At 21.3% G+C, this 18,029-nt stretch overlaps 2 protein-coding genes across 2 annotated transcripts; one reads left to right on the forward strand and one right to left on the reverse strand.

Moving 5' to 3' along the window:
* LOC122855172 lies at positions 1-4,853 on the reverse strand. The gene is made up of 3 exons (XM_044156343.1): positions 4,659-4,853; positions 339-506; positions 1-232 (listed from the first exon to the last, which is right to left on the reverse strand). The coding sequence occupies exons 1-3, from the start codon at positions 4,812-4,814 to the stop codon at positions 146-148; spliced, it is 411 nt and encodes a 136-aa protein (XP_044012278.1). The 5' UTR covers positions 4,815-4,853; the 3' UTR covers positions 1-145.
* Positions 4,854-12,135: 7,282 nt separating this feature from the next.
* Positions 12,136-17,930, forward strand: LOC122855175 (prohormone-1-like). Its single transcript, XM_044156349.1, has 3 exons — positions 12,136-12,288; positions 14,009-14,123; positions 17,074-17,930. Exons 2-3 carry the CDS (start codon positions 14,016-14,018, stop codon positions 17,236-17,238), a joined length of 273 nt encoding a protein of 90 aa, XP_044012284.1. The 5' UTR covers positions 12,136-12,288; positions 14,009-14,015; the 3' UTR covers positions 17,239-17,930.
* Positions 17,931-18,029: the final 99 nt, after the last annotated feature.

Below are 18,029 nucleotides of genomic sequence, written 5' to 3' on the forward strand. Positions count from 1 at the left end.
AAAAATTTTGATTATTAAGCCATGAGACATATCCATGCATTTTAAAATAAATATATTATACATTAATATTCGATTTACAAGAGCAGTTATGATAAAATAAATTGTAAATTTATGTCGTCATTATATTGTGTATTTATTAAATTTATCACTTTTTTTTAAAACACGTTACAGCGTTAAAATAACAACGCCAATATACACTGTTATTAACATGACCTCGTCTTTGAAGATCCATCTAAAAAATTCAAAATAAAATTAATTGATACAAATAATTGTAAACTATTTATTCAAATATTTAAAATTGAAATGATATTGTTACTTAGTTTAAAAATATTACTTACTTTGGTACTTCCAGATCGTAATGCTCCTATATTTGGAATTTCGATTATTGGCTCGGATTTTCTAAGACCACGTTCATCTCTAGAATCACCTATGCCTTGGTCATCAACTGCTTTTTGAAGTGCAACCATCAGTCTGTCAAGTAAAAGAGCAGCTCTTTTTGTTCCAACCTGAATCATTAAAAAAAAAAAAAAATATATACATATAATAATTTATTCAAATATAAATTACAATTATTAAAAATCTTGGAATTTTAATTTAATTTTAATAAAAGAAAATGAGAATTAATAAATTCATGTAATTTATAATAATAATAAATTTTTTTATTAAACAATATGTATATATTAATTAAAATTATACAAATAAAATAAAATGATTTATTGATTTTTTTTTGTAAACAAAAAAATCAATAATTATAATTAATAAAAATAATGATTTTATAATATGGTCTTTGTCATGAAGAACACACAATGATCGATAGCCAGCAATAATTTTAACGCACCCACACTAAAACCTTATCTCTCTCAATCATCGCAAGAAATTGTCGACCAGTGTCTTCAACGATAATAATAATGATATTCTTAACAATATATAATGAAAGAAAAAACGACTTTAATGAAGTCAATAATTTATTTGTCAACAATTCAAAAGGATCTTATAAATATTTTAAATGGTTTTTTTAGAAAAATACAAATATATAAAAAATACAAAACAGTGCTCTGTATTTTAAGTATTCAAAAGATGTCCATTTTCATTATTTTAAATTTAATTATATGTAATTGTTTAGTTTAAATATACAGGTCATTCTGTATACTATCTCCAATGACGTCATTAAAAAACGTTTTTATTTTTACTTTTTTTTTAACTTTGTAATTAATTTTTTTACCTCATTTATAACTTGTATTTTAATTTCTAAATTTTATTTGTAATTTAGAAATATCTTTTTACAATTTTAATTATTTACTTAGTAAATATATTAATAATATTTTCATATATGAATTTAATTTTTTTTTAAATGTTAATTTAGATTTTTATTTTCAAATTAATATTGATTTTTTGATATTTTTTTTATTGTTAAATTTCAGCATTAGAGTTTAATAGTTAATTATTATCCAACAATAAATATATATCAATTTTAATCATCAAAAAATGATTTTTTTTTTTATTGAATTATGTAAATAGAGAAAATAAAGTTTGAAAAAATATTGAAGTATATAATGTGTGAATGTCATGTTGTAATTAGGTTGAGATATGTAAACATTGATAAGCACAGTGTTTGCAAATATATGTATACATAAATAAACAAGTGTAGATTGTTTATACACTTTAACTGCGATTTCCCTACGGATTTATGATAGCCTCTTTACAAAGTTAAGTATATTGAAGACGCTAACAAGAAAAGTCACTCGGGTACAAATAAAATTACACACAATAATCAAGTAATGTTTGTTGAATGCTTGATACTAATATTAATTTCAATCTCGCCATTATAAATTATTATTGTATCCAATATGTATCATTACTTTTTTCTATTTTTTTTTTTAATAATAATAAAAAAACAATAAAATAAATAAATATTAGCTAACCTTGGATGAATATTTGATGCTTGATATCATGATTCTCAATCAGTACAAACCCACGAATATAAAATTAATCGAAAATATCAAAAATAATTATACATTAATTATTGAAGAAAGTTAAAAATTTTATTTTGTTTATATCAATATTATTTTTTAACTATTTTTATCGTGTTAATTTTAAAATAAAAATTAAAAATATTTTTTGCCGCATTAAAGTAATTTTTATTTGCACAAAAACAAATTATATTAATTGAATAATGTAAAAAAAAAATAGTTGCTTATATTAAAATTGACAATTAAAAATAAAAACTGTTAAATTTTGTGGTCAATTTTTGGCTGTTAGTCAATATTGGCAATTGAGTTAACTCCCCCGCACAAAATATCGCTTTAGCGTTTGCATGTAATTTTTTTTTCATTTACAAATATCGATTTTACATGCGACACATATTTATCGAAATGTTTAAAAAATTTAAACTAGATATTTTTAATAATAACTATCATTAATTTTTAGTGAAAATATTTTTATAAATAATAATAGTCATATTAATATCATAAAATAGAAAATAAATAAAAAATATATTAATGAAATTTTATGAAAAAATGTCACGCTGTGATGAAGAGAAAAAAAAACATCTATTGTATTTGAATTGTACTCATTTTTCTTTCTTAATTGAGTAAAATAATTTTCCATATCCCGTGAGACTATGTCACTATAGTTGGATGTGAAAAAAAGTTAGTAAAAATCATCCCTATCATTCATCAAAAGTACAAACCCTTGTGAAATTAATACCAAGACAATTTAGACAATTCAATTTATTTCTCAACTATCATAAATTAATTATTATCATTTTTTTTTTTATATTATTTTGTGTATATGTATTATTCATTTGTCCTGCACAATTTGTATTTTATCAATCACGTAATAAAAACCTAGAGATGTAAGTGATCCTGTATGTATACGTTAACACTCACTCGAATTACAGAGCCAAATGTTGGATACATTCAAAGCAATTTCCGAGTATTTTATTACAAAGAAATGTATTTTTTTTTTTTTACACAAAAGGTTACATTGCATTGGCTTGAATATTTTCTATATATAGTTCATAAAATAAATGTGAAAAAAATTGTAAATGTTAAAATCTATTTACTATAGGTTTTTTAAAAAATTTATTTTTATTTTGTTGCAATTTTTTTGCTCTTAATAATGCACTGAGTATAATTTTTTAAATATTTTTTTGTGTTAATTAAAATATATAAATAAATAAATAAGAAATTATTATTTATTATTTATTTGAAAAAATGATTTTCTAAATGTCAAATAAATATAAATATAATTAATATAAAGTTCAATTAATTTTAAATTAATAAAAAGTTTTTTTTTTTACAGAAATGTCCTTACAGAAAATTTCCTGATTAATTTCCGGATGTTCTTCTGTAACTGTAATTTATGTAAATGAATTTTTTTAGATTATTTTCTTTGTGATTTAATGTTTCGAAAAATTTAAAGTAAAATCAGGAGAAATTTTACTCTAAACATAATTTTTTCGTCTGAAGAAGAAATTAAACTTGAAGTTTCTTAAATAGCTGTGTTCGAATCGTCGTTATAAGTAGAATTATTTATCAATTAATGTAGATTAAAAATATATTAAAATTTTAGAGGATTAAAAATCAGTTATTTTAGTGGCCGATTAACTTTAAATAGCTTTAAATGACGCGTATTTGTAATTTCCATTGGTGTAAGTAGAACAACTCAGGCTTTCATCAGACATGAGAGTGATATTTAAACTACGCAACTGTATTAAATGATCGAACATTATATTGAATTATTATTATCAATCATTTCATAACATAAATATATAAAGCCATCGATAAATAAATTTTCTCGGTCCTATAAATTAATCAATAATTTATATAATCAATTAAATAAAAAATAAGTTTTTCAATAGTTGAAATTATTGAATAAAATAAATAAAGAATTAAAAAAATCATTTTCGATTATTCATGTAATTGAATACTATCGATAAACAATAAAAAAAAAGGTAATTTATATTTGTAGAAAAAAAAAATAATCAAAAGCAATATAAATCAGTTTTTTTTATCAGAAAAAAAAAAACAAAAAAATTATTTCTTTTATGAATCTTCTAGTTTGAGTGAATCAGCTGTAAGAATTATCAAAAAATTAATTTAAAAAAATGGAATAATCATCATTAGAAATTAAAATAAAAAATAATTCTGCTTAATTTTTAGATTTTATGGTTCAAAATGATTTTAATGATTTTAAAAGTCATTTCAACTAAAAGTGATCTAGAGATTTTAACCTTTTACAAATTTCTATAGACGAACAAAATTTAAAAAAATAAATAAATCGATAGATAATTAATTAAATAAATGAATAAAATATATTCACAATTTTTACGGATGTCAAATAGTTAGTGCTTTCATCAAAAATATAAATAATATTCAAACGGAAACGTTGATTTTATGAAAATAAAATTGCACGGTAAACTTATTTACCCCACTATTTAAAAATGAATCTTTTATTTTTTTTTTTTTTTACATCTTCTAAATTTATTTTCCATCTAAATTATTAATAAAAAATTGTATCTCACTTCTATGAATTTTATAAACTTAAAGTTCAATACAAAATCGAAAGAAAAAACATCAAAATTTAATCAAATGTTAAACTAAGGTATAAGAAATCAATTAAGAAAAAATTTATTTAAAATATAATAAATAACTTACTGGATATATTTCTGACTTGAAACTGTAATCTGGATAATCAATGGTATCTGATGATGATAAATCAGTTGATATGGTTCTTTTTGGAAAAACCCGAGCAACAGTAGTTGTCGCTGACAATGTTGCCATAATAATAAATGGCAATAAAATCATTCCCATTATTATTACAACTTATTTTTAAACTCGTTGATTATTACGATACAATAAATATACGTTATAAATTTAAATAAACCACAAATAACAATAAAAAAAAAATTAAAAATCACCAAACAATATATAAAACTAAAAAAAAAAATATTTTTATAATTTTTTTTTTTTTCAATTAATTAATATTTAAATGAAAAAAAATATATATATTTATTGAAATTTATAAATAAATTGATGTGTGATATGTCTTTAAATAACTATTTATTTTTTTTTCACAATTATTAATGAACAAGTTAATTCACGCCGCTTGCCGCCACTTTGTTGAAATTCAATGTGACGAATAAAGCGTTATACCTCCTAGTTTTATACTAAACAACGCACCCACTAAAGGTAAAATACGCGCAAGCGCTTAATTTATTTTATTTTCTCAAGTATCATACCGCGTTTACTTACATTATTTTGCAATTTTTCCAAGTACACACAATCATCTACTTCAAATGATTTTTTATTTTTTTTTTTTGTGTACTTAAGAAAGCTCAATAAATTATTAAATTTACTTTGTGGAAATAATAATTTTAAAATTTAATTATTAAACAAGTTGATAAATTATATATTTTTGTATTAATAAATTTATTTTTTAATGTTTACGATGAATCGAAATTCATATAACTCAATAACTGTTATTGTACAATTATAAAATTAGTCATTGTTTTAAATAAAAATGAAAAAAACAAAATATACAGACGACATTGATACACCCCTATGGTAACCAGAAATTGTAATGAATAAGAGGGTATAAATATATAATTTAATCAATCGATGTTTGTATATTGATATGAAAACAATGGACATAGTTAAATTGTGGATTAGAGTGAATTAAAATGCATAGCTTTGTAATTTTTTTCTCTTTAACCTTTTTTGTGTTTTTTATCATCGTAAGATTAAAGTACGTTATATACCCTTTTAAGTTTTCTTGATGAGTTAAAGTTGAGTAAAGAGCTAAATATTTTTTAAATTAAAACAAATAATAAATATTAAATTTTTTTTTTTTAAGTTTTAAATTGGATATTTTAGTGTGTACCACACAGATACCAACATTTATAGACGATTTTTTTCTATATATTTAAAATTATGATATAAATGTATTCTTTGATTTTTAATAAAAGTAAAAAAGAATACAAAAAGCTTGGTGGTGGTAGACCTGTCCTTCAACTGAGGTTTCGGATTTTGTCTGATGACAAGCGCATTACCTATATTTATACGTCGGTTATCATCAAAGACAAATCGATGTTTTTACTAATATGTCCAGAGTCAAACATCAAGATGAAATACACAATAACAAATATATATATACATGTATTTTTACCTTACAAACAAAAGAGACTTTTCATTTTAAAAATTTAAATTTATAAAATAAATGTATTCTTTTTCGTTCAAGTGATAAACATACTGCATTTGTGTTTATTATTATTAAAAGTATTAAAAATTATAAAGCTACAACTTTGTAAGCAATGGGCATCATTTGATTATTAATAAAAAAAACTTTTATAAAACATCGAAAAAAGCGCGAGGACATATCTCCGTGGTGATGAGCCATTTTACAATTAACAAAATAAACAATGCTAATAACAAATAGTCATATCTTTTTAGATACAGGCCATTTTCATTTTGACATCAACGACATTAACCCTTACGCTATTTTTATTTTTTATTTTTTTTTATAAACGAATAGAAAAATAATTTTATTTTCATTTTTATAATATAATATTGTCGTTTACCATTTAATATTTGGAAATAAATAAACATACAATATTCTTCCTATTTATATATTAAATATTCTCCCCTAAAAATTTTAGAATTTCTCAAGTAATCACTATTATATTTTTCATTTCTCAAATTGTAATATAACTAAATTACTCAAGTAATAATCTTGACAATTGTCTCTCTGAATGAATAGCATAACAATCAATCAATCAATCATGTGATCCATAAAATTTATATCACTTTTTCTAGAAGCAATTTCTCTCCAAAATACGTTTCATAGAAAATTCTTAAAATAAACTATTCACAAGATCATTCATAGAATATTCACATCAGATGTTTCTAGAAAATAAAAAAATAAAAAAAAAAAGCTCACCGTCAACAGGTGTAAATGTCAGTAGTTAATTTTAATTAAAATTTTTTTTTTTCATCAAGAAAAAGTTGAACTATATTTTCAAGTAGAATAGTCCTACTTAAAAAACAATATATATATTTGTAATTTAATGTCCATTTTGTTTGATGATGATAGACAGTTTTTTTTCATCTGAAAACTCATTAACCACTTTTGTAATGAGTTTTAGTTTTTTATTCAACTTATAAATAAAAAACAAATAAACATAATAAATTTTTTTTTTACACAATATATATTTGTTGATTTGTCTGGCGCCAAAATCACGGAAATATCAGTCTTATTTTATGATTGTCGTCCACACAAATTGCTAACATGTCAATTCTATTCAATTCTTCATAACAATCTATTTTTATTATCCATCAAAAATCATAATAACTCTTGTGTATTTAATAAATAATAACTAAGCATTGAAAATTTTCTAAATTGAAAATGTATATTTATTTTTTTGGTACTTGAATGTTTTTTTTTTTCTGTGAGAGGCTGAAAAAAACAATTGGAATGAAGTAAAATATGTAGGGTTTTCAAGTAAAAAAAAAAAAAAATAAATAAATAAATGAAAAAAGAAAAATATAAGTTTGTCCGCACAGTTAGTACATTGAAATTCAATCAACAAAATGGTATGAGGTGCTAAGGGATAATGGGACTTTGGGAAAAAAATAAAAAAAATAAATAAAAAACGTTAACGTGTGAAAGTCTAAAGGCTTCTTCGGTAGCACTCAACCCCCTGTTGATTTTCTAACTTCTAGAAAAATATCTGGCTTTGATCAGCCAATCAACAATCTCAATGAAAAATCTATTTTTTTTCTTCAAATAGTAATCTTTGAATTTAATGATCCAGCGATATCAATGTAATTAACTTTTGCGTGTAAAAAAAATTGTCTTTGGAGAAAATAAAAATCGAAATTGATAAAATTTATTTAAATAAATATTTACATAATTATAGAATAAAAAAATTTATCTAATAGATTAGATTGATATAGTGTGCATTGGGGAAAATATATTCAAAGTTATAAATATTTTTTTAACACGCATCGTTTCGCAACTCACTTATGCTGACGATTTCCGGATCATTAACGATACAAGATGTACTAAATTTAAGTATATTTTTTTTTTTAATAAAAAAAACCATATACATCATTATTTTGACGGGTAAAAAAATGTAGCTAAGAAAAAAATTGATCACACTTGTTGAATGCTAAGTAGAAAAAAATTTATCGACTGTTGCTCGACTCTTGTTAAATGCAATCAATGTTATATTATATACCGGCAGAGCATACCTTGTTACTTGATATTAAAATTATTATAAATTTTCCTTTTTGTCTCTGATGGGAAAATCAAATCTGATGGTATATTTATTAAATGATAATTTGATAAATAATTTTTTTATCATGAAACAAACATCAAATTATATACATTTTTAAAAAAAATTATTTTTATCATTTTACAACTCAACTGAAATATAAAATTGTAGATTTTTTTTGTTGATATACATTTTGGATATAAATTTGAGACCTTTTTATTGATATAAAAATCAAAATTTAATTTGTAAATTGAAGATAAGACAATCATACAAATTTAGAAAGCCAATTTATAAATTTTTTTTTGACCTTCAATTTTCAATATTTTTCTAATCCTTTAGAAAGGTTGTGCATGATGACGTCAATATGGTATTTTTATTTTGTTATGTTCTAAAAATTTTTCAAAATTTAATAAACATATTATTCTTCTTTATTATTTAATTACAAATTAACTAACTAATTTATTAGTAAATTAATTTCATTAACTATTTACTTATTACTAAATTTTTCTAGACAAATTTGTTTATTGTTTTTTGATTCTATATATAAATTGACTTTTTAATAGAGCTAATATTTAAGCTTTAAAACAATCAAAATATCAAACAAGCTTATCATCATTTTTTTTCGTAATTAAACACTGTTCTTATTTATTGATAAAAAAATATTTTTAATTAAAAAAAAAAAATCGATAAAAATTCAATTTTAATAACAAATAAATGAAAATTATTATTATATTTTTCATGAGCAATTTGTGATTGTAAATATATCGATTATCCCGCAGTGAACTTGATATTAAAAGAGAAAAAATAAAAAATTGTGTAACAATTTGAAAAGGAATTTGTTGTTTTTGTATAGCTAGATTGTTTGTTGAATCAAATAAATATATTATTTTTCATCTAAAAAATTATATATCAATGAGAAGCCAAGACATTGTGTTTGTAAAAAATTTATATTTATATGTTTATGTACATTTAAATGGAGGAATAATAATAATTTGATATTTAAATTATTTTTTTGTTATAGAAAAGTTCAAAGTTTATTTAATCAATACGTAAATTGAAAGACCAACAAAACAACCTGTTGGACAAAGATATTCAATTCCAAAGTAATTTGTTGGTTGCGAAAAATACTAAAGGTAGTAATCCTAAAAAGAACATTATTACAAAGGTAGTAATTTTAAAGTGCATTTGAACAATCTAATCCTCGTATTTAGCAATGTTATTTGATACGATTTATTGATTTTCTACGGTCTACTGACACTCGAGATTTTTTTACAATTCCACGTGACTCTAAAGACAATCTAAAATAAAATCTATTAAAGTATTACAAATTAAAAGCTCAATTGTTCATTAATATATATAATAATATCTTGTGTATATTATTTTTATTCAATTGTTAAATAAATTTTCAAGTTTATAAGTTACGTAAGTTTTCATCGCATAACAAGCTTTTGTCTACGCATCCCGTAGATTCTTCCCTATACGATTGTATAAAATACAATTGAAATATTGAGCCAAGTAAGGGGGAACACAATTTGTAAATAAATATTCAATATAGTTGTATATATTTCTAAAAATAATTGTATAATATTTTATTTTTATTTTATTAAGTATTTCTTACATAAAATCCAAAGAAACAAAAATTCTTGATAAATAAATTGATTTTATTTGATATTTAAAAAAAAATATAAATTTAATTTCAATTATTCAATTTAAAATGATAAAAATACGCATGTATAATTTTCTCAAAGTGTAAAAATTTGTATTATATTTTAATCCACGAGAAATTAATATTTAATTTATTTTTAAATACATGGAAATATGTTTTCATAACATTTGATTATTTATTAGATTTATATCTAATTTATTTAATAAAAAAACATGAAAATAATTGCTAGAAAAACTATTTAAATAATTGATTGACCTTTCATTTTTTATGTAGTTCAAATATCAAATTTATTTGATACAAATAAATATTTAATCACGTTATGAAAACCATTTATTTTCTCCAAATGTTTTTTTTTTTTTATATTTAAGTATATATATACAAACGTTGTTTATTTAAATTAAACAAAACCTTCATTTCTTTTTTAAGTAGACAAGTAAAATTATTAAACATAATTATGAAAATTAAATCTGTATTTTAAAAGTAAATAAAAAAAATATTATTTTTAGTCTGACAATGGTTGACTTGTACTACTGAAATATGTCATTTCCTACTAAACATTTAAAATATTTTCCCAATTAAAACTGTTGAATATAATTATGAAAAATAAATCAATAAATTAAATTATCATTTTTGTTATTTAATAATAATTATACGTGGAGATTAAAAAATAAAAAAATTGGATTTGACATTTGCTTAAATTGTACTACCGGAGTATTTAAAGCCATGCTGTTTTTTTCTCAATTTAAATTATTTATTTTGATATTAAATTAGTCAAAATTTATATGCCTAAATGTAAATATAAATACATATTTTTAATACAATCCAATGAATATATCTAAATTTATTTTCAATATACAATTATCATTTTATTTTAAATGTATTTTTCAATTTTAAACTTCCCTCATTATTTTACCTTCTACCACCTCCTTTCTTCTTCGTAATTTTTAGTGTTATATAATTTAAATACATTCAAATATTCATTTCATTTTAAAATTTGTTTTTAACTTGACGAAAATAATTAAAAAATTTTAAATACAATTACTCAAATATATTTTTAAATTGAAAATAAATTTAAGGTATTATTATTATTTTACTTTGAGACATTATTCATCAAAAAATAAATACTAAAATTGTGTTAATCCTATATATATAAAATGTTAGCATAAAATAATCATGTATCCTTTTAACGAAAAAGAAGCTCCGTCGGAATAAATTTCGAAAAAAATTTATCATTGTCCCAGTAACAAAAATCACAAGATTATACAATCACTCGAAATTTTATCTTTATCTTTTCCTTATTTGTATCAGAGACTTTATTTTTCTCTAAAAAAAATACACCTTTTTAAATAAAACAAATAATGTAATCAAGCATAAAATTATTTTCTTCTTTATTTTTAAATAGTTTTTAATTATCATTGTTTTATAAATTGTGACGTTACATAATTAAAAAAAAAAATGTAATTGAGTCTCTTTCTGAAAATGAAGTTTAATGATTAAACTCATAATGAAAGCAACAAATTGCTTAGCAATAAATGAGGTGAGTTTTGTCACTTGGGATTCGATTGATGATTTAAACTTATTTATTACTAAATACATTTCAAGTTATCAATATAATTCTAACTCTTGATAAACCTGTCCAAGATACATACTTTAGTAAATTAAAGATATAACAAAGTTTATATAAATTCGAATTACTAAATCATAAAAAAAAAAGCTAAAAAAACTTGATGAAGTAAAAAAAAAAAAAATTATATATATCCAATTTATAAGGAAAGAGAAAAAGAAAAATAATGAACAATAAATATTTGTACTGGATATCTTATTTCACTTGACATATAAGAGAAAAAATAATTGGTCACGTGGAGAGAGATAAGGGTAGTTTTTTTTTCCATTTTTCTTTATACTTTATCCTGTTGCTTCGTGTGGTATTTTGTCAGAGTATTGTTGAATTCACTAAATTGTATATATGTAGAGTCAAAGTAAGCTGATGTGCTTATATATATAACGACTAGTTTCTTTACTCGGTTGGTTAGCTTTTTTACCACCACCACCAGCGTCAAGAGCAACACCATTACCACCACCAAAAAAAAAACCTTGTCTCTTACTGAATAGAGAAACAACGAGTATCACGAAACGCGCAATCCACCACCTGGATATAAAATGATCGCGTGCTTGCAAGCTATCGTCATATCGTCCTCGACATTGACAACTTGTACTACTAAATTTATTATAACTTGATTAATTTCATTTTTGATTTATTCAAAAATATTCTACTATTTAAGACAACCACCTGTTTGACAATATTCATTGTTAAATAATTTTTTGAACATTTTAATTACAATCAAAGGTATGCATTAATAATTATTTATATATTTTTAATTTTATTATATTGTAGACTTTTTTTTTTTTTTGTTTAAATCTTGCTGTTATTGGGTAATGTTTTTTTTACTATTTTTTTTTTATTTAAAAAAACAAGGTGTTAATTAAAAATTGTTATAATTTTTTATTTATTTATTTATTAAATAATTTAATGTTAAAAATTAATAGAAATATTAAATATTAAAGATTTTTAATAATTATATTAATTGATAATTTTTTTAACATAAATTAAACGCATTGTTTGAAAAAAAAAAAAAAAAAAAACTAAATTTAATTTAATTTTAAAAAACAAAAAAAAAAAAATCTTTTCTTTTAATTTTTTATTTTAAATATTTTTAATAATTTAAATTGTCATAGTCTAGTTATAAAAAATTGAGAAATATAAATAAAAAAAAATTATTGTTATTAAATTTAATAAGAAAAAATTATAAAAAAATAAAGTAACAAAAATTATAAAAACACAACATGATTCAAATTTATGAGTTACATAAAAAAAAAAAAATGTATATAAAGTAAGCTTGGATGGGTACAGATATACCAGGTTAACAGTAAAAAAAAATAAAAAATAATAAAAAAAAAAAAAAAAAGGGTAGTACGTGCTGTCTCTGTAGAATATGCACTTTCATTAAAAGTACGGTGGCTATCAAAGTCAGTACAACGACATTAACAACATACAATATTAGACTGGATGTCACTTTATACATATATATACATACCATCAATGATCCAATGCATAAAAATGACAAAATTAAGTTCAAATTAATGAGACTTTATTTTTTATTTATATTCGTAAACAAGAGTATTAAATATAAAATATTATTATCGTATATACATACATACACATAATTTTGTAGCTTCCTTTAACGTATATCAACTGGAAATTGTACATTTAATTTTTAACATTTAACGTTAATTATTTAATCAAAAATAAATTTCCTAATTTTATTATATATAGTAAATTTTTTAAATGAATTTTTTTGTTAATCTATTTATTTTTTCTATAAATTTAATTAGTTTTTTATAAAGCGTTTTTGGTTTTTATTTATTTGACTTTTAAACTTGACTTTTACAAGACTTTTTTTACTTTTTTACAATTATTCATTAAAAATAGAATAATAGAAAAATTAGTTTTATTTTTTTTAATAATAATGATCAATTTTTATGTTTATTTAAATATTGGCAATATGTTTTATTTATTTAATCATATTTTAAACTTGATTTTTAACATTTATTGTAGCCTTGGAGCTTGATCTGTTGGACTCTCTTTCTCTCTCTCTTCTCAATAAATAAGTAAATAAATAAATAAATGAATAAATAAATAAATTAAAAAATATTCTCAATTAACTCTTCCTACATAAAAAAAAATATATACAATTGTTTAAAAAATAATTTGAAACTGTTTAAATGATTTATTTCCTTTTTGTATATATTTTATATTTTTCATTCCTCTTCAATGTTATCTTACATTTGAATTATTCTATTAATTTGTAATAGTTAATTTTACATCAATGGCCTTAAAAAAACTTTATTTTTTTCTCATCAAATCACTCTATATTTGTATTATTTTTTGAATTCAATTATGAGGCTCCGATTACTTTACAAATAAATAAATTTACCAGATTTTTTTTAAAAATTGATGACTCATTGATGACTTGAGTGAATCAACCACCACTATTTTTTTTTTGCAGATAAAATATGATGATGTCCAGAAAAGTCATTTACATCGCTATCTTTATCATTGGATTCATTGGATTTTGTTCTGCTCTTCCGGCGGACAAAGAAAGATTTCTCAATGAGCTTGACGTGAGTTTAAAAAAAATTTTTGTATAATTATAATTTACTAAACATCTAAATACAATTTTTATCAAATAATTTATAAATGAAAAAACAATTATGATAAAAATCTTGGTATTTTTGATGTTTTTTTTTATTTACCTAATCAGTAATATTGTGGTAATTCTTTGATGCTGATAAATCACTCGATTAGTGTCCCTATAGACACTGACACTTTCCAAGTGTTAGATCAACATATTGACATAAAAGCCAAGTCAACACAAAATTTAACATGATAAACTTTTTGTGACATATTTGATTTGTGACATCAAGTTTGTTATAAACACCCTTGAAATAATTTAGCCTAAAAAAAAAATGGTAATATATATAAAAAAAATAATAATAGATAAATAACAAGAACCCACCCGGAAGAAGATACACAACAAATGTCAATATTCCTTAAATAAATAATTTATAATATTACATAATTTATTTGTTTAATATCTTTGAAATATTACAAAGTTAAATTTTGAAAAAGTGGCTACATTAAACTCACATACATGGAAAAAAATTTAGTACATTGAAAAAATTGAAAATAGTTAATATTAGAATTGCTAAATATTTGTAAAATCTTTTTTTTTAATATTTTTATTATTATTTATAATATTTTTTTCATTTTTCCTTGAAAAAGATTGAATAAAATTTGTAAGGGTAGAATTAAATTACAAAAATGTTTGACGTCAAATTGTACATGTAAATATAGGTTTTCAATAAAAAAAAAAACACTTGTCGAACACTTGTCGAAAAACACATATATATTATAATGTTTGAATATATTTGATAATAATGAAAGTCGACGGCATACGTTGACGTATTGAAATTAAATTATCATGTAATTGATCAGATTTGATTTGGATTTTTTAATAATAATAAAAGCTGAGGGATTAGCTTGAATAAATTTGATACGGACACATCGTGCAATATCAACAGATTTTTTGATGAAAAAAAAACATTGATATAATAATTATTTTTAGTTTTAAAATTATTTTGAAATATTTTATAAAATTTTGTCAATATTTTCACAATATTCGCGAGAAATGATTAAATTTTTTAAATTGAAACAAACTGATATAAAATTTAATAGAATAAAAAAATTTTAAGCATAAAAGTTAAGCTGTTTTTTACTCTCTTTGATACACGGGTGAGTTAATGTTATCGATATGACAGCCTTTGGAAATTTAATGCTGAAAATAGGTAAAGTGTCACTTCATTTTATCGATTGACATGTCATTAATGAAATGTCCAATGTACAACTTGCAGTATAAAATTAATAAATAAAAATATATAAATAAATAACATTAAAATTTTATTTATATATTTTGGTTATTTGTTATTTTAAATGATAATTAATATCGTTAATTTCTCGGCAACGCAGATGTTTTATTTATTTATTTTTATTTTTAAAATTTTCTGGTAATAAATATTGTTTATAAATTTTTTCATTATTTTAAAAGAACATGTGAAAATACCAGATGGTTTTGGTGTGATAATAATTATACCTCAAAAGGAAATTTATAAATTTTACAATTTTATAAAATTTATTAGCAGTAGTGCTTGACCATTTGTTTTTTTATTGTTTTGTTAATAATAGAAAAGCAAGTCATTTTTGTTTTCTTTCAATTCTTTAGTGAAAAAAAAAAAAAAAAATTAATCCCAAGAGACAATTCTAATCATTACTGGAGTAATTTAGTTATATTACATTTTGAGAAATGAAAAATATAATAGTGATTACTTGAGAAATTCTAAAATTTTTAGGGGAGAATATTTAATATATAAATAGGAAGAATATTGTATGTTTATTTATTTTCAAATATTAAATGGTAAACGACAATATTATATTATAAAAATGAAAATAAAATTATTTTTCTATTCGTTTATAAAAAAAAATAAAAAATAAAAATAGCGTAAGGGTTTATGTCGTTGATGTCAAAATGAAAATGGCCTGTATCTAAAAAGATATGACTATTTGTTATTAGCATTGTTTATTTTGTTAATTGTAAAATGGCTCATCACCACAGAGATATGTCCTCGTGCTTTTTTAGATGTTTTATAAAAGTTTTTTTTATTAATAATCAAATGATGCCCATTGCTTACAAAGTTGTAGCTTTATAATTTTTAATACTTTTAATGATAATAAACACAAATGCAGTATGTTTATCACTTGAACGAAAAAGAATACATTTATTTTATAAATTTAAATTTTAAAAATGAAAAGTCTCTTTTGTTTGTAAGGTAAAAATACATGTATATATATATTTGTTATTGTGTATTTCATCTTGATGTTTGACTTTGGGCATATTAGTAAAAACATCGATTTGTCTTTGATGATAACGGACACTGTAAATTATAAAAACAAAGTACAGTTAAAGGTCATTTATCTATTTGTACTTAATATGTTTCAAATAAAAGTAATCACATATCAAATAGAAATTTGTTCAGTCAAATATACATTCACAATGGTCAAGATTAAAATAAGTATAAGCAAAGAAACTCAAAACCAAAATTAAAACAAAGCAAATTAATATAGCTGAAGGAAAATTCTCATAGGTCATAACAAAAATAATAATGACATAATAACAAAAATAAAAAGGTATACTTATAAGTGACCATAACGATTCCATGGCACATATAGATCAAACATAAATAAGACTCTTTGAATACATTTGAACCGCCTTGTCTTCATCATCTCTTTGGAATATTTTTTATTTTTTCTCTTCCAAAGAAGCTCGTTTGTATTCCCCTTGATCTTTTATTTATAAAAGAAAAAATTTTTTCATAGATATATTTATGAAGAGAAAATCAAATCACGTTTTATACACATAAAAATCTATCTATATAAAAATATTGAAAATATTTGTAGCAAATGATATTTTTATTTGTTTGTTTATAAGCTAAAATATTATATTTTTTTTCGTTTCAGCTGGTTGATGATGATGGAAGTATTGAAACAGCATTGATAAATTATTTATTTACAAAACAAATTGTAAAACGTCTACACAGTCAAATGGATGTCAATGATCTTCAACGTAAAAGAACATACTGGAAACAATGTGCATTCAATGCTGTTTCTTGTTTTGGAAAATGAGCACCTTGATGAGACAATAACTATATTAGCAACTAAATTGTCGTTACTAAATATCATTATGAATTTAAAAATAATCATAGCTTTTTTTGTCTGATGTATAAAATAATAATATTGCAATGTTTGTTTAATTTTTCATTTAATTTTTTAATTTTCTGCTTTTATTTTGACTAATACTAGCTTTTGTGAATATAAAACATTCAATGTAATTCGAAATTGTTATCCAATCGCATTGTGTACAAGCTTACTGATTGGAAATCGATCCTTTTAACTCTCTTGAAATAAAAAAAATTTAAAATATATTTGAAATACTTGCTGTTATATTTATGGCATATTAAAAAAATTGTAATTAATCAGAATAAATTATTTAAAAGAAAAATGAATAACATTGAACAGTAGAAAAATGTTTTTTTTTTTTGTGACAAATATCCAGAAATAATTTAAATGACTTAAATAAAATATGAAATAATAGTAAAGATTTTATCGAATAATAGTAAACAATTTTTCGAAAAGAAAAAAATTATACCTCACAACAGGTATATAGAAAAATTTATTTGTATAACTATTGCATTTTATCTGTACTTGCACAATGACTAAAATAAAAATTAATATTTGAAAAAATAATCTAAAATATACATCGTAAAATCATGTCAACAGAGCTATAATAATTGGAAGAAAAAAAAAAAAGAAACGTGCTCAACGTTTATTATTCAGTGTATAACAACAACACACTTTTGATTCGATAAAAATCATCGAGTCTTACTACTCTGTTTGTCAGTTTAATGTTAAAACAA

The sequence above is a fragment of the Aphidius gifuensis genome, linkage group LG4 (assembly GCF_014905175.1).
Source record: "Aphidius gifuensis isolate YNYX2018 linkage group LG4, ASM1490517v1, whole genome shotgun sequence".
Classification (NCBI taxonomy): Eukaryota; Metazoa; Arthropoda; class Insecta; order Hymenoptera; family Braconidae; genus Aphidius; species Aphidius gifuensis.

What these genes read in the sequence shown, in the direction of transcription:
- LOC122855175 (XM_044156349.1), top strand. Translation starts at nt 14,016, where the DNA reads ATGATGATGTCCAGAAAAGTCATTTACATCGCTATCTTTATCATTGGA. An exon ending in GATTTCTCAATGAGCTTGAC is followed by an intron (nt 14,124 to 17,073) that starts GTGAGTTTAAAA and finishes TTTTCGTTTCAG; the next exon opens with CTGGTTGATGATGATGGAAG.
- LOC122855172 (XM_044156343.1), bottom strand. Translation starts at nt 4,814, where the DNA reads ATGGGAATGATTTTATTGCCATTTATTATTATGGCAACATTGTCAGCG. An exon ending in TCAAGTCAGAAATATATCCA is followed by an intron (nt 507 to 4,658) that starts GTAAGTTATTTA and finishes TTAATGATTCAG; the next exon opens with GTTGGAACAAAAAGAGCTGC. An exon ending in TACGATCTGGAAGTACCAAA is followed by an intron (nt 233 to 338) that starts GTAAGTAATATT and finishes TGAATTTTTTAG; the next exon opens with ATGGATCTTCAAAGACGAGG.